This window comes from Chaetura pelagica, unplaced genomic scaffold (genome assembly GCF_000747805.2).
Source record: "Chaetura pelagica isolate M959 unplaced genomic scaffold, ChaPel_1.0 scaffold45, whole genome shotgun sequence".
In the NCBI taxonomy this organism is placed as follows: domain Eukaryota; kingdom Metazoa; phylum Chordata; class Aves; order Apodiformes; family Apodidae; genus Chaetura; species Chaetura pelagica.
This window is the reverse complement of record NW_009953217.1, coordinates 1,988,053-2,006,160: the sequence shown is the minus strand read 5'-3', so window position 1 is coordinate 2,006,160 and position 18,108 is coordinate 1,988,053. Positions and strand designations below refer to the sequence as shown.

Sequence of the window (18,108 nt, the reverse complement as noted above, 5' to 3'; positions counted from 1 at the left end):
GAAAACTTTTACTCCCCAACTGTTTTTCCTGTGGAGGCACACTCCTCAGCTCCAAGGCATTGTCATATTGCTGATGTCAGCTTCAAGATAAAGTTGCATGTCTAAAGTAGAGAGTGAAAAACTGTGTTACATACACAAGCTGTAGCCAGTAAAAAGGCTGCAACAGGTGATGATCAAATATTAATTGTAATATTGGCATCTCAAGAAAAAACAACCTTACACATTGATGGCAGTCATTGGCTGTTACTATTTTGTAATTCTTGTCCATTTGTAAATTGTTTTTACTGTTTATACATACTTTTCAGACTGCCTTTCTTTTTGTAATTTATGGAAGGTTTATAAATGAATGATCAAAGCTTCCCCATTGTGTCTTCAGATAATAATGTAAATTACTGTAAGATACCGTCTGCTAGATTATAACATTTAATTAAAGAAAATAACTGGCCTAAATTTGTGGTAAAGTACTGTGTGGGTGTGTGCATGTGTACAACTGTTGTGTACTATATTTTATATAAATAAATAATTTGATATTTTGTAGAGTGCAGTATGTTTCATGAATCTACTGCATCAGCTGCTCTACCAGAATGAATACCTGTGACAAGTGACTGAGGTCCAGCAGTTTTCAGGACTGTCACCAGCTGCTGAAGGTTACCTGTAGAGTTAACAGCTCATCTAAACACAAAACTCTACCAGCCTTCCAGCAGTAAAGAAGGGCTAGAAAATGACTCCAGCAAATGTCACAGAACATGCCCAAAGCCCCACACAAATCCATCTACCAGGATCAAACAAGCAAGGACTACAGCAACAACTTTATTTAAATCTCACAAAGGAAAAACATTCAGAACAAGTCAGTTAAAACAACAAACAAAGAAGCAAGCAAAACAGCACCAAGCCAGACTCTTCCATATGCACTGGTTTGACTGTGCCTGGTAATGCAAAACTCTGAAATCAACTTGGATCAACACAACTCCTATTTGCTTAACCAACCAAGCTACTCCTGCTAAAGAGTTAGCAATGAACATCTTAGAAGTACAATACAAACCAAGGCCTAAACACTTGACATTACTTGACACTGCATAACCAAAAAAACCCCATGAACAGTAAGTCTACTATTTGCACATCAGTGTACTGACATTCTTTGATGGAAAGTGTTTAACTGCATGCTTGTTAAATGAGAAAAAGTGTTAACTACTTTATTCCAATTATGAATTTGCAGTTAACTAAAACAACTATTTTGTCACACTAGGTTACAAGAGTCAGTAAAAGCATGGCAGTAGGATACACCATGCTAAGTCACACAAACCCCAGAACATCATCTGAGCTTAGACAAAGCTGTCATCTCCTGATACCTTGCCACACACAGAACTTCCTCTTCAGCTCTACCAATTTTAAAAGCTCCCCCTTCACTTCCCTTTACTCCTAAGGAGACACAAGTGAGCACAAGACAGTTTCCACTTGGATTGCAGATCACTTAACTGGGGAAGCATTAAAACCCCACTTCCACAGGTTTTGCAGCACTAGACACTCTTCAACCAAAGCTTGGATAACCAAGAATGGCTGACAGCCTGTTTTTAATGCAGCAAACAGTTTGGGAGCCAAAATTTTGCTCTCGTTTTAACAGCCAAGAAAACCAAGGATGCAATAACTGCATTTTGAAACTAAAAAGCATCATGTACCAGCTTGAGAAGCTAACTCATTTTGGTCTGCCCAACACAGTAAATGTAATTCTGTGTAATACTTCCTCTAAACATAAATAAAAGCAACCAAATCTTTTCTAAAGAACCCCAGAAACACTTTAGTAAAAAACTATTTAATAAAAAGCAAAATAATATATAGTTTTTCTAGCAAGCAAAGACCTATTCAAAACGTAGAGCTGCTATCTCAAGCTCTTTCCAGTAATAAAGGTCCACAATTGCATGTCTCAAGAAAAAAAAACAACAAAACAAAACAAAAAACACAAAACCCCAGATAATTTTACATTTCCTAGAACAGAAATGCACTGTTTTCTTATAAATGATAACTCAACTTCAAAGATAGTAAAGTTTGTCTGAAAGCAGCAGGTCCGGTTCTCGGTGAATGCTCTGACCAACAAGGAAAGCCAGTTTATGAGCATATTGGCAAGGTGCAGGTACTCTGATCACACCCTGCAGAAGGGAAAAAAAGAGAATTATTTTCAAGTCATTTAAATAAGCATGCAGTCACTGTGACAAAGAGAGTCCTAGAATTCAAAAGTATGGATGTATGTACAATTTATATTACCTGTAGTTTACGCAGACTACTGAAAACAACACTACAAACACTGAACACATTAAACAAATGTGCTAAATAGAAGAACAGGTGCAAAAAAACCTCTTGACCACCTTCCTGTCCTTGCTCCAAAGGCCTCTTAGGCAGGCTTGTATTTGAGGCTGGATCTCACAGAATGTGAGATGTGTGTAAGCCATGTGAAATTATTTATGGCCACTGAAGTGACAGATCTAAAGCACATGTCAGGCCTGAGCTGACTGTGGTGATCTTGGTATGCAACAGGAGAAACAAGCAAACAAAGAACAAAAACAAAAAAAAAACCCTGCTGTACATAATTAAGATCAGTTCACTCTTCTTAAGAAACCAGTCAGTCAGATTTTGGTAAGATGTCTGTAAATCCATGGGACATCACTGTCTGGGTTTTTTTTAAAAAAACACCCTGTTCCTGCACTTTCTGTGGTCTTCAGTGAAAAAATAATCTAAAGTAAAATTACTGTACAGATGGAGAAACAGGCAGTGTAACCTTATTTAGTGACTCTTTGTTGTTACTGTTATAATAACAGTAACAACAGTTCCTCCTCTCAAGAGGAATGGAGGAACATCTCCACAGAAAGAAGCAAGTATTTCTGCAGGTATGAAATTATCATTTCAGTTTTGCTCTTGACATAAAATTTGGGAACAATATTCAGAACTAGCACTTTGGAGTAGGAATAAAAATTACTTTAATCTTCAGACTTCAAAAGAGATCATGTAATCATAAAATGTCTAGTTCTCAAACCAGCACTCCAGGTGAAGAGGCAAGCTTGCAGGCTTTTTGGATCCACATGGGCATTTTAAGGATACTTCTTTCTACCCTCCTTTTGTTACTGCATGGAAAGGCACAATCTTAGAGAAAAAATATTGTAATTTCCTATAGGAAATACTTACCGACCAGTTATAGTACATGTGGCAAAGTTTGTAGGTTAAACGTTGTAGGTGATCTGGTTTCAGTTTGCTACTGTCGTAGATGACATTATAATGGGTGGGTGCCACACAACCATTTCTCACTGTCTGACTGACAAGAAAGAAGTCATACCTGTAACAGAAGAACCAAAACCTCAGACTTTCCCCTGCTAACCATCCTGCACACCCACTTATATATGTTCCTCATTTACTCAAGCACCCCAAGCCACGCTTGGATGTCTGTCACTTATCAACACCCAGAATGGCTGCAGTGAGTTGCTAAATACAAAAAGAAAGGCAAAGCTGCCTGTCACAGCACTATTTTGTACACATTCCAGCACCCCTCCACCAAAGGCAAACCTTTCCTTGTGTACCAGGCAAGCTCTGCACTTCCCAGAGCCGAGCTTCAGAGAGTGAGATTTGCAAAAACATTCAATACTAACAGTGACTAAAGTCAGTGAGAACTGTGTACACGTGTCACCTGCACACAGAGTTGTACCACTCTGACTCTTCTTCCAGTAACCTCCCAAACATCAAAAAACACAACACCTGCTCATAATACAACACCATTTATGTAAATTCTCAGAAACTACAGCCAGACAGAATTTCACTGAGGAACAGCTGGACAATCCTATCAATTGTCACTCTTTTGGTATTTAACCTTTAAAAATCTAAACAACACCAGAGTGAAACACACACTTACTTAAAGCCTATATAGTCCATGAATATTACCTGTTGGAAACCATGAAATAATTGCATAATGAATTAATAAAATTTAAGTTTCTCCATTTCTTTAATCTACACATTCACTATGATTTCTTTTCAAAAGGACCAAAATGTGAAAATGTACCTGATCCCACAGTCAATATCAGATAGATTGCCTATGTAATAAGGTTGCCAGTAAAAAGAATGTACCTGATCCCACAGTCAATATCAGATATGCCTATGTAATAAGGTTGCCAGTAAAAACAAGTGTTACAACCTACCAACTTACCATTCCGGTCTGGTAACCTCCACATCAACAACAGTACCAGGGGGTGGGTTTTTAAGTCCTCCACCAGACACTGCAAAAAATCTGCTACTCATTCGTTTCTTCACAACTATCACAGTAAGTTTTGGACTGAAATCAATGAAAAGAAAAAAAAAAACAAACTTGAAAAACTGCACAGAGTATTTCAGGAGCAGATGCTCTAGAGCTTCAGTTTACTAGCAATTTTAGACTTCTCCAGGGCATAAATTTCACATACGAGTCTTCTCTAACTCATTGATGACACTGTTCCTAAATTTATATTTTTAGTTTCAGGTGCAACTTTTGATAGTATTTCTCACAAGTCCAGCTTATATTTATCTTAACAGAGAGAAACAAAATACTCCAAAACAGGATCTTCGCATTTCAGATCTGACTTCTACTCTCTCTACCTCATATTTTCATATAGAAAATGCTTTGTTCTAACAGCATTTTTGTTGAAGAGGAAGCCATTAACACAAGATAAACAGAAGTAAGTGCTACAGTGCCTACTGGCTGTGGGTTGGTTGGTGCCTGCTTGCCTGTGGTGTCAGGAGACACTTTCATATTTCAGAGCCAATCAAGAAACCAAGTCACTGCAGTTTCAAACAGTAATGTTTGCATGCAGGATGTAAGTGCTTGGACAACAGCTGGTCCTTTCAGAAATGGAAAGAAAAAAACCGAGCCTACTGGACATGTGATAGCAAACAGGCTATGATAAACCAGCTGGAAAAAAGTGTTAGCATATGCAACAGGAACGCTTAATGAGTGTGTGTGTACAAGTGCAGAGTGAATGCATGGTGCCTGTACTACAGACTATTTCTATTCTATGACAAGCTAGGTATCTCCAACCATTGAAACAATCATCAGAAAAGCAATTATCTGAGCTCAAGTAAAAATAAATAAAGGATGAAGCAATACAATCTTAATCTCTAACCACTTTTTGTACTCCAGTGTGTATTTCTCTTACAGTATAAAAAAAATTGTTGGTGAAAAGAGACTTACTTGTAGTCTGTACCAACACTCTTCAAGCAATCCAGAAATTGAGGCACTTCATAATTAACCAATGTGTTCAGCTGTCCATCTCCTACACCATCACGATACACAATAATACGAGAGGGCAAATAATTATTCCACTTGAACCACTCTCTCAGAGAAGCTTAAAAACAAACAATTAGTAAAACTATTAGCGATGATGATAACGCATTCCAAAACAAACATAGATTTTTTAATCCTAGAAAAAAAAAAATCTGTAAGTTCTGAAATCTGAGGTCCTCAACTTTTCAGTAACCTGAAACTGTTATGCATCATGACACAAAAATCTTACCTGCAGAGAATTCTGGTTTATTTGTGTACCAACACAAAAAAGAAAGAGCCTAAGAAAATGTATCTACTCTGCTGGCATCTCTCACAGCAAGGAGCTGTCAACCTTAAAGTCTATCTCCTTTAAAGCATTTTTTGAAGAGCATCAGTAAATTCTGTTTAATTACTGTTAAGAAATATGGGAATCAATGAATGATTGTACACATAATGCTATTAATTTTCTGCAACGTTTACAGCTGTATTTTCATTCTGTTTTTATCTAAGTGCAAGTTGCTAAGGCCTCCTCTCAAGGCAGCTGAGAAGGTGTGTTTTGAGGAAGCTAAATCATTCCTTAGATATGTATGACTCAGAAGAACAGAAAGCCTTCCCTTACTTTGCAAGCAAGCTTTGAGCCCATCCACAAGTTCTTGCCCACGATTTTGAACAACAGAGCGGGAAAACCACCTGTGAAGAACAAAATAAAAGATGTTCTTCAAAACATTTTCTTGATGATCTATAGTTCTTATTAACAATGTACAGTAAATGAATCTGGACACTTTCATGATAGCCTAGCATATTCAAGCTGCTTTTCAGTTAAGCAAGAGATAAAAGTTGTCTTGAGTTTTCTTTTGGTTTGTTTTTCCCCCCTTTGGCATTCAAATCTTACCGAGTCATTGTTTGATTCAGGCTAGCAACAAATCCTGCGACTGACTGCTTTCCAAATAAGTTGTCATGGTAACAATCAATTCCCACAACCATCACCTGTTTCAACTGAAAAGGAATCCAGTACATGCATTAGTATCTGAAACCAGGACAAAGCACCCATTATCTCCACCCTGTAATGTTAACAGGATCATGAGGTAAACTGCACAGTTTCAAGACACTTAAGTAAACCACCAGGTAAAAGCTCTTTTAATTAAATGTCTCCTTATATCATGTTTAACTTCATACTACTTCTCACAGACACAAAACAAACCACACAAAGAATGTGCCATATTATTTTTTTGGGGAAAAAAAAGGCTCACTTTTTAAATAAGCCTCAATAAGGAAAAGTCACTGTTTTAGTCAAACATCTTACTTACTGGGATCTCAACACTCCAAAGTTCTCCACCCATTTTGCAGTTCATTTGCAAGGCAATTTTTGTTGCTATGGCCACAGCAGTCTGAGGCTTGCTTAAGGTGCGAGCAAGTAAACATTGGCTTGGAATGGGACAATCTGTACATAAGTATTTCTTGATAGCATCGTACTTATCCTTTCGGGTACTGGACAAAACACAAACTGCCTTTAAAGAAAAAATAAAAATGTAAGAAGCTGCATTCTCAGATTCACATAACAGTTGTAGCTCTTTAGAAAAAAAGTTTTCTACATTTCAGAGAAATATACAAGTGTTGGCAGTGAAAGAAATACCAGGGAAGTTTCAGTGTCTGTTCTTCAGAATCAAGTACAAAGGTTCATTTCCAGAAGGATACACATAATTAATCTGAGGTTTGAAATAAAGTATGAGGAAGCATGTAGTAAATACTCATGAGCCAAGAGTTTTATTTCTGTGAATTAATTCCACTGATTTTAAAATATAAACTACAGAGATGAACATGATTTTATGGATTCAAATACATACTATGTTTGTGTCAGCAGTAATGCTTTGCTGTAAAGCCCTTAAGTAAGATTCTGTCCTGTCATCTACTTCAATCCTGAAAAGGAAGAGAAAAAAAATGCTTACAGGAATAAAAAAAACCTCATGCATCCATATTGTACCAAGTGTCACATTTATAGATATACATATTCATACAATAAATAGCTATACATATACATACAATATTCACACACTTTGACAATTAAGAGAAATCATCCACAACTAAAGCTTCCAAAGGCAGTGAACTTCAAAGGTAGAAGCAAGCACAAGTACTCAGAGGAAGGTACTTGCAGTAAGAACAAATCAGAATACATCCAAAGTCAGAAAGAAAGTGTGTATTCCTTCTTGCACTACATATAGCTCCACTTGAGAAGGTTTTTCTCACTGTGTGTCTAATACTGTTGGGTTTTGGCATGCTTTAACCTCCAGTGACAGGTCTCAAATGAAAGCATGAACAAGAAAATCAATCACAAGATAAAACTGAACAATATGCATACTGAAAGCAACTTTGCTCTATTAAAAATCTCACAGAAGCCAGTAGTGTGACATACTATACTATCTGCTCATTTAAAGACTAAGCATACTAAGAGATATACCTTGGTAATTATAAAATGATTCTTCCATCAGCTCTCCAAAGACACTTACATGGTTGCTTTGTTCATCCTGATTCCCATAGATGGTGTGACTTTGAACAGATTTTGTACCAATGTATTTGCAACATCATAGTTGCGCCGTGTGTATATCAATAGCCAGTTGTCCAGGGGCTTGGCACAGATTAAGGGAGCTCCTCTAATTTCCTTTGACCAATCAGCAAGCTGAGGGTTGTAATCAAACTGTAAACAAGAGATGGCAAAGAAAGAAAATGAACACTCTACCAAACAAGCTACACCTCAACTACTTCCTCATACACTTCTGTAACATTTCTGTCCAGAACAAATGACATGATTTTTATCAGTTCTTTTACTGCTCTTTTCACTAATTTAAAATAAGCTTTATAAAACCCTTTCAAGAAATCCTACATTTTTCAAAATGTGTCATTCATAATTATGCAAAGAGGCTTAGAATTTTTAGCCCAAATAAGTTGTTACTATTTGCTGCAGTTTTAGTGCTTCAAAGACAGCTGTTCATGTATTGACTTATTTTTATACTGTTTTTCCCTTTTCATGAGGTAACTGTTTTAAGTATAAAAAGGGATTATCAGAAAGAAGATACCAGATCTTCTCAATTACAAGAATAAAAAAAAGCTTTACCAAATACACAAACCTGCACATCAAGAACTGTAACATGCCCTTTTCCATCTAGCCTTCATTGAAAGCAAACACAAGATCTCTACTACAGGGAAAATACACAATGCTTTCTGGCAATTTATGACAATTTAAATTTAAGCTATTCACACTGAAGAGTCACCCCACTTTTCAGTGAACAGATACTTCATGTATTCTATCTACTGAATTGAAATGATCAGTGGCTTTTCATCTGAAAGCCTTGGTATTTTAATAAATGGAAAATAATTAGAAACATCTCTGGTCTCCTAGTTTCTGCATCTGAAATTACTTTAACAGATTGTTTTGAAAGGAAGACACCACTGTAACGCAAGCCAGAAAAATCTTCAGAGATTTTTTAACCAAACTTGCAAATTATTTAAGTTTGTGAGTCTCCTGTTTAGACAAAAACTTGTGTATAATGTTTTCATTTCTAATCCTTAATTTATATACCAACAAGTAGTATTTCCTTCCTCAAAAACTTGCTTCATCAATAAAAGATCCAGAAGGTTTTAGAATTTGTCTTATTTACCACACTTCCTGCTTGAAAGATCTTTTCTCCTTGTACGACTCTTCCTGAAAAGGATACTAAATCAGAATCAAAGCTTAAGCCCCAGTTTCTGAGCTCTTTCTGAACGTTGTCATCTCTGTTTCAAAAAAAGATTTAAATTAAGACAAAGAAGTTTGTTCTTGCTGAGACTTTTCTTTTTTAAAACCAGTAATATTTCCAAAGTTTGTAGCAAGAAAAAAGTTTATCATACAATTTTTTTCATGGCAAAGAACACAGAAGATATTAAGGTAGCATACTTTTGGATGTAGTTAATAAGTCTTTTAACTTCATGCTGTCTTTGCTCAGGTGGCAGTCGGGTATGAGCAGCCAAGTCTTTCATCATATTAAAGTCATTACGCATCTTGTCAGTTAAACCTGTAATGAGTAAAAGCTAGACTAAGAACTAAGAAAAGTAAACTTGCCAGTCATGCAGATTAACTAACAGCAGACACGTGAAGTCGTGTCACTAGTAATCAAGGTTTTCAGCTTCTCCCTGTACATACATTCCCATCTGCATAGAAAAAAAAAAATCCCAGATTTTTGCACTTGAGAGGAAACCAAACAGGACATGCAGCTCTTATTTACATTTCTGAAACAAAACAGTGCTGAAATGGACAGGCACTGCTAGTGCAAAGTGATTATCTCAGAGGAAAATAAACATACATACCTATCTTACAAAACTATCAATTTATAGTCAATTTCTCTTTTTTAATAGAAGTTCTACCAACAAAAAAATAATGTGATCTACATGTAATTGGGGGCCAATGTTAAACACTGTAAGTAAAGACCATGCAACACAAAAAACCCTCATACTTTTCAGCCTCATTTGAACATCTCATCTTCTAATTACAAAACTTGTTTCTGAACTCACATTTATACAAACTTCACTTGGCAAGAGACTGCTGTCAAAATACCAGTTTCAGTAGGCATTATGGTTCAACAAGTGCTTTGATACAAAAACATGCTAGAGTACCTGTTAGGAAGCACAGCTCTGGAATTAGAATCACAGGTCCTGGCATGCTGATTCCTCTTTTCCTCTTAGACTGACTGATCAAGACAGGCTGGTTCAAGTCACTAATTTCTTCATTATATTGCTGTATTAGAAACAGCTATTGTTTGTTAGTTTATTCATAAAAAACACTCAGTTTTCATAGTAACACTCACTGCACAAAATGTGCATCCCCTAAAATGAAACAAAACCAACCAGCAACTTTTTCAGTTAGCATATCTAACTTGAAACTGCTTTTGTCAGAAAAGGCTCTTTATTTTTGCCATCAAATTGTTAACTTGTAGGGAACAATAAAAAGCAATGCTTCTGCCTTCCTAGAGACAGTATCACCCAGAATATCTAACTCAAGATTAGGATGCTCTTTCCAGTTCAGTAATGGACATGTTCCTGCCTTACAAAGCAATTTAATTCAAGACATCAAACAATCAAACAAGATTCCAAGGGAAAATCTGAAATTCAGCCCTCCTGCAACCTTTCCTTGAACCTGGCAAAAGTTCGTCTGTCTGAGGCTCACTAATTTAGTTTAGGAAAAAGAAGAAAAACAACCAAACCACAAAAAGGAAACACAAGCTGACAGTCAAGTCAACATACTTCATAGTTTAATTTTTTCTTAAAGAGAACCACAGCTCAGAAACCATCCAAACTATCCAAAGGTTAGCTTCCTTTTTAAAGTCTTCCCAGGAGCTCCTGTTCATCTATGGATGCCTCCTGGCATTTCTGCCTGACCAACTATTCATTCGGATAGAGAACTCATGCCAATTCATGTTGTTGAGGTTACTTGCTGCTCTCAGATATCCATCAAAAATAAACGCACACACTGACAGTCAAGTTTCCATACCCTCTTATAGTAGTCCACAAAGCTGATCTCAGAACCATCTGCTCTTCTAAAGGTACACTGTGGATTGCCTTCCCAGTCGATGTCATCAACTCTGTATGTTTTGTTATTGTACCTAAATAAACAATTTCATCACTTGGTTGTGTGGGGTTTTTTTAAATCTTAACTCAAACAGAAAGGAACTCCAGGATGGAAAACTTAATAGGAATACTCATCCAAGTTGGAAGTTTTGCTATCAGCAGCAGCAACCAAATGAAAACAGAACTAATTCAGTAGATACCTCCTGAATTTTGTAAATGCTGTCACCTTGATTAGTTTGCTACCTTGATAATTATATAATTGTCATGCTTTCTGATGCTTCATTGTATACTTCAGGACATGGAACATTTGGGAAAAAAAAAATAGGAGATCTCTTAAGAAAAGAGTCCAAAGAAACTTACTTTGTAAGAACAACCAAACCTATCAACTCTTTAGCACAGGCATCTCTAAATTTTTGCTCTTCCACCTGGTGATACAGACTGTACATAAAATCCAACACTGTTTCACTGCGAAGAACCTTATGGCTCACATCTACACATAACATAATGCTCTCTTCATAATGGAGAATAGAACTTGTGAAGCCTGGCCAAACCATCAACCTGTCAAAAAAACAACACAGAGAATCTTACTGGGCTTTAAAGCACCTCCATTTATCACCCCTTGAGTTATTTCTGTTCACTTTCCCAGACACCAGAAAGCAGCCAAGACACAAAGAAACCATTATCCAAATATAAACAAGCTCCTGAAAGTTAACAAAACAATAAAAAAAATTAAATCCAGGTATCTTTAGTGAAGATAAAACAAGATCATTTTAATAATGTAGAAATATAAATGATGTGAAAGAAATGATGCCTTAAAACATAAGAAACACATTTCATACTATTAATCTTACATACAAAACATATGGATATTCAAGACCAAACAGTTTATCTAGTACAACACTGTCCAGTTTCTTTCAGTAACCCAGTTCCACATACTAGGTTAATGGCAAGGAATACACCAGAGCCATAGGATGGGGCTTCAGTCAAACTCACAAGCTTACTACCTTCTACGACTGGCCTGGGGCTAGCCAGAAGCACCAGTCACACTGGAGGGGATCCTGGCAGGGAACTGGGACAAGACATGACAGCTGGCAATAGGCCAGTTCCAGAAGCACCCATCCCATGTGTGGCCAAATACAGATTTACAAGGCAAATTAAATGGTCTTCAGAATGAAGGCTGAACACTTTTGAGCTTTAGGATTACATGTATTTAGAGATCTCATCTTGCAGACATTTAAGCAAGGTTTCTGACAATGTAACAACAGAACACAAAACGGTAAAGAGTAAAGAGATCTTACACATAGAATAAAGTAAATTAGGAGAACAGTCTCATGCTTCCCAGCAATACCAGTTTTATTACAAAATAAACCATGTGAGCATTATCAAAATATCATCCTTTATGCCTGCATCCCTCCTAAATCTGAGCATCCTTTTTGCCAAACCTGTGATTAGGGATGCTGACAGGGTCACCAGGGTTGTAGAAATTACGTCCGATCTGCTGCAAATTCAACATTTTCAAAAGCCTAGGAAGTCAAAATATGGGTGTAATTTACCATTAATATTCAGTTTATCAAACAATGCATGGCCCCATCCCTCTGTGCAATCTCATTTTTTTTCACCTGACTAGATGGAACATTATTGAACATAAACATTTAATTAAACTCAGTTTAGAAAATTTAATAATGACAATGAATCAGCTTAGAATAAGTTAGCATACAATCCAACCCTTCACCAACCAGTTCACAGCAGAAGTCTAAACAAGCTACATTTCAGATGAACTAGGCAGCACAGGTACCAAGGTTAAGAGCAAAGACTACAACAAAAAAGTAATGTGCCAGTTCCAGGTCCTGCACTACTCTTTGCTTTAAGAGGCAAATCCACAGACATAAAAGGAGGGCAGAGAGAGGACTAACTGCCTACAACAGTTAGCACCCAGTATGAACCTGCTCACTCAGGGAAAAGGTACAAACTCATTTCACACTGTGCCAGAAACATGACAGAATCGCACATTAAAATGTTTCCTGATGTGGTTGGCCACACAGTAATGGTAGCTACAATGGCTCTAAAATTTACATTTGTACTATTGACTTGTAGTCCAAACCTAACTTGGGTATTTTTAAAGACAGAACTTGGAACAGCAAACCTTCTAAAGATGATGTTGTAAAACTGCAGACATGTAGGTGAGGTAGGTGGCAACTCATTAGTCAACGTGATCGTTATCTTCACATCCTCTCCATGTCGAGTCCTACTCAGAACTTCAGTAACCTGAGAAAGTGAAGTCAGGTTAATAATTAAACTAGAGGCAAACAGGGCTGTATAATAGAGCAGAACATAGGATATCCCCAAGGCAGTTCAATTAAAGATGAAGACAGGGAAATTACTTACCACTTACCATCATGGGATCATCATGAGCCAACTTGAGGAAATAAATGGAATATATTGCCAATTAATATATATTTAATTATTAATTAATGTTAATACTGGGATGCTGGGAGGCAAAAAGACAAATATTAGAACACACAGTGAAAAACATCTTCCTCCTCTCCCTTTTCTAGGCTTGACTTCACTCCATACTCCTCTGGTTCCCAGTGTTGCCACCACGGGTTCTAGGTCTCTTCAGTCAGGCAATGAGTGGAAACAAGGGATAGAGGGGGCTTGAGGGAGGGATAGGTTAGCATCAGAAAATGCAAGTCAAAATAAAAGACAATGTGGTATTCTCATATCACACCTTATTCCCTAGTCTTCTTGGCAAGAATAATATTGAGCCATCAAATGCATGTGTTATTCCGAGTAGGTCTTCATGCTGCAGGAGCAAAGCTGACCGAAGCCGGCGTGCCTCCATCTCCGGGTTGTAGCTGACATGGTACTGATACAAAGCCCACTGGGGTCGAGACTTCAAACGGATGTAATTTGTAAGTAACTTTATCTGAACACCTGAAGAACCTAAAATGAAAGGGAAACATCTCAACACTTACAGAATTCTACCAGTTTATAGTAATTCAACAGCTTTGAGAAATTTTAAAAAAAACTAAGGCATTCAAAGATTAGAGATCACTTGTGTTCTGCAACTGTTCTAGCTCAGCTAGGAAACAGCATAGCTGGACTGAAAATCTAGGTGAGAAAGAAAACTACTACACTGCTGCTGGCCCAAAGGCACCTCAATTGAACTAAGCTCTACCATCCTGAGGCCTGCGGCATGCTTCAGTTAGTATTATACTAAGCAAAAGTACATTACAGTTGTTACATTGTTTTGATCTCTCACAGAGTCAGTTGCAACACAAAACTATTTTGAGCACAGAATCTGGTACTGTTGGACATTAAAAACTATTGCACTCTAGCCAGAAGGCAGGGCCACCATGAAAGCCTCCTTTTGCTACTTCTTATATGCATAATTTCATCTTAAGGCAAGGAGCATACCACTTTTTGTTTAAACTAAAATGTTTCTTCAAAGGAGATCTCAATATCCACATTTACTAGGAGATCTTTACAAATTTGCTTACGACAACGTGTTACAAACCAGAACTTCCAGAAGCAAACCTAGAGAGTCCTGTACATCAAAAATGTACAAGGAACATTTATGTCTGAACAGCTGAAAATATAAAATCCTACACAGCTTTTGTGTGAAGCACTTTGCCATCAGACATGGCATCTTACTGTTCCTCTTCAGTATTGGGAGTAATTTGTAACTCTTCCTAGTACTCAGTAAGGATTTTTTAAGTTCATTCTCTACGGGTTACTAAAAGCAGAAACAAAGCAAAACTATGTTTCATTTCAATCTGCCTATACGTCTATAGTCTAATCTGAACATACCAGTTTTTGATTCTTTAACATGTTCTATGGCTTGCCGAGTGTGTACCCCGAGGTCATGGAAATCTCTACGATGTCCACCCCTATCTGATAGAGACAATTCCTGAAATCCTGCCGAAATCTGTAATCCTATAGTTTTGAAATTTGAGGAAGAAGAAAAATCACAGTCAGGTTTTATATACAAGTAATAATTAAATACAATTCAATTTTGAAAGTCAGATACATCGAAAATTTTTAAAAACCATGATGAAACGCTAAGTTTCAGCTTTTGCTAAGTAGTAAATTAACTTTAAAATAGCATTCAGGCAACGCTTATTAGCTTCCTGAGATTTACAGACAGTTAACTAGTAAGCAAATAGAACAGCTCACTAGAGAGAAGAAAAAAAACACCACATGTAAACCCTCCAAATCAATAATCTCTTCTGCAAATACAGGGAGGACAAACCTTTCATTTCAGCTCCAGCTGGCTCAGAAAAGTTTAAATATACCACAATTAAAACCAGTATTACCAGATATAGGTAAGAAAGTTTAACTTCCTTATGAAGATTCAAGAAAAGCAATGAGGTACCAAAATGAAATTTCTATTTGGTATTCACGCAATTAATCATGTCAGTAGCTTTCTAATATTTTTTAACTGTTTTAATAGAGGACACAGTACAGACTGAGGAAAGCAAACTTAAGGCAGCTTTCAAAATTCCTGATTCAATTATACTGCACCTCAGGATGACAATACTATTATCACATAGTGAACTTTTCCAAATGTTATTACTAAGTCTCAATTTGAAAAGAAAAATTAGAAATACAGTCTAAGGAATGTCTTCATTGCAATTCTCTGCACAACATGTGCTCTTGTGGGCAATGAAGACTTTCGCCCTTGCTGACCTTCTGGCCTTCTCTCGCTCTGGCCTTGTGGGACACCCTGAGGGCCCCTCTGTCGCCCACGACTACCATGAGCTTCTGGTACTGGTGGAAGAACATGTGGCTGCTGAGGTTGCTGACGGCCGGGCAGCTGGCTTGGCAAAGTCTGTGGAACCTGTTGCTTCTGCAACTGAACAAACAGCACACTTCTAGGAGTACAGCAAAACAGTCACTAACCAAGTACAGAATACTCAACCACCCAAGTGTAACAGTTACTTAAAGGCTAATTTTTTTTGCTATATTAAGCTGCAAAGATACTAGTAAACTCAAAACACTTTGAGTTATCTCTGTTCTTAAACTCCCAAACAACAGAGTTCTGGTTTTTTTTCTTCTAAGCAAATATTGATTTAACAAAAAGTAAAGGCGAATCTCTTTCTAAGCACTGACATAAATTTATGGACTTCTCCTTTCTAATCCTCCCTGATACTTCAAGTAGTTGACTACTTATTTCAGAAAAACAACTTTTGTAATTTTACTGTCTACTGAATAACTAATATTAATAAATGTCCTGCCTGGAAGAACTGCAACACACAAACTTCAGCCATGAGCAATCCCACAGTTCAGGGTTTCATATTACTGGACTGTGGCCTGCCCCAGACATTTGTCCCTCCAGGAGAAATCAAGCTCTCTATGTATAAACAACCGAGTGACCAATACCAAGGATGATCATGAAACCTGGGCCCAAGAGCCAGCCTGGCTGTCTCATCCTACAACACAGCACCAGAAATCCCCGTAACAGTGTCACACAACCTGCCAGCCATCCATTCCTGGAGTTTCTCTACTCCTTTACCTTCAGCACTCTGGCTAAACATTTTGTGATTCCCATATACATGTTCTGACACCAAACACAAGATCAGTAACTATACAGGCCTCTTTATTCTTATACTCTCCTCCTCATCTTTACGTTTTCCAAGATCTGTCAAAAGTACACCCTCTAAGAAGTCTGTAAATACCCATGAGCACTACTGCAAAGATCAAATGTACACAACCCTCAAGAGTCTCTGAAAATAATCAGAGTCCAGTACTATCACAGTAACAGCACTTTGGAACAGGCTTTGTGCTCCCTGTAGTATTCATAAAAGTAGTTCAGGGAAATTCAGTTCAGCTTTACATCTCTCATGTATGTTCCATTCTTGCCCCCACAGGAAGCAGCAATGACACCTAGATGGATTCTCCAGTCCAACAGTGCATGCCTAAGCCCTCATTTTCCACACACCTAATGCAAATCCTCTTATTCAATCCACAATCTCTCCTCAACATGTCTTTGGAAACACTTCTGGAACTAACTCTCTTGGAGGGATCAGATATACAGTCCATATGGCAGAGCAGGGGCAGCCCATCTAGGAAAAAAAAGCCAAACCAGACTTTTTTCTACTCAGACTGCATCAATAGTCAGTCCACATAAAGTCCCTAAACCTCATGTTTCCTTTACTTTCCTTTTACCCAGTGCAGGACACTGATATCATCTCCTGACTTCTGCTAACAATTCTATTCAAGTCAAAGAGACCAAGTCTGAAGAAACGAGGCCTTATATCCTTATAAATTCTGCTCCAAGTTCAAGCAGTGCATCAATGCTACTTCAAGACACATTTCTGTATTTGAGAAACAAAACTACAACCAACCTTCTACCATGATTTAAACTAATTTGATACCGGCAAGAAATAGACTAGAAAACACTCCTTCAGACTAATCACATTGTCAAGTGAAAGATTATTAATAATAACTGACAAATTTTATAAAATGCTTTAAAAGATGTCCAAGTATGTGGCAATGAACAGTTTGAGCAGGGCAATATGTATTTGTGTATATATATATGTATGCACAAAACAAGCCCTAAACACCCACTCAAGTGCAGACACAGAAAGTCCTTGATATTAACATTAAAAACAATGGGAACAGCTCAGAACACCTGCCAAGGTTCTGCCCAAATACTAATACACTCTACTTCTCTGCAGGGTATCACAGCAGACAAAGCAGAATATGAGAACATCCCTATTTCCACTAGCTCTATTATGACAACTGCATTATAATAGAGTATTTGTAAGCACACAAAAATTTCCGTAATAAAAAGGAGATAACATAACTATACCCCTGACTTCATACATACATACACATAACCTAACATATATACCTGACAATTAAATAAAAAGTGGTTGAGCTATAGCATTTCAAAGTCTAGTTGTGCTAATTATAAATATAGAAATCCAACTTACATATGAAGCTCCTACAGGACGAAAAGCAGCCTCCTGTCCTGGAGGTTTTCCTCTTGCTCTGGCTCTAGCTCTTCCTGTCATCTTCTGTTCTAAGACAAACCACCTTCAGGATTAGTCTGCAATCTCCTCCATTCCCCATCCTTATTCCAATAAATACTATGAGCAACACTATTGCAATACATTCTCCTCAGCAAACTCCCCTGTTGTTGGATTCTCACACTAACACGTCCACAAGAGGTACTGTGGGGAAGTTACAGCTTCATATAACCATGTCTGAACCAACCAGCAGAGCCCACCACCAAT

At 37.4% G+C, this 18,108-nt stretch overlaps 1 protein-coding gene across 1 annotated transcript; it reads right to left on the bottom strand.

Moving 5' to 3' along the window:
* Positions 1 to 2,027: 2,027 nt before the first annotated feature.
* PIWIL1 (piwi-like RNA-mediated gene silencing 1) lies at positions 2,028 to 17,886 on the bottom strand. The gene is made up of 20 exons (XM_009997629.1): positions 17,806 to 17,886; positions 15,586 to 15,707; positions 14,678 to 14,814; positions 13,596 to 13,810; positions 13,011 to 13,132; positions 12,310 to 12,390; positions 11,228 to 11,425; positions 10,791 to 10,902; positions 9,917 to 10,037; positions 9,201 to 9,318; positions 8,926 to 9,040; positions 7,777 to 7,964; positions 7,117 to 7,189; positions 6,580 to 6,780; positions 6,165 to 6,268; positions 5,892 to 5,962; positions 5,201 to 5,354; positions 4,184 to 4,309; positions 3,175 to 3,322; positions 2,028 to 2,144 (listed from the first exon to the last, which is right to left on the bottom strand). The coding sequence occupies exons 1-20, from the start codon at positions 17,884 to 17,886 to the stop codon at positions 2,028 to 2,030; spliced, it is 2,604 nt and encodes an 867-aa protein (XP_009995931.1).
* Positions 17,887 to 18,108: the final 222 nt, after the last annotated feature.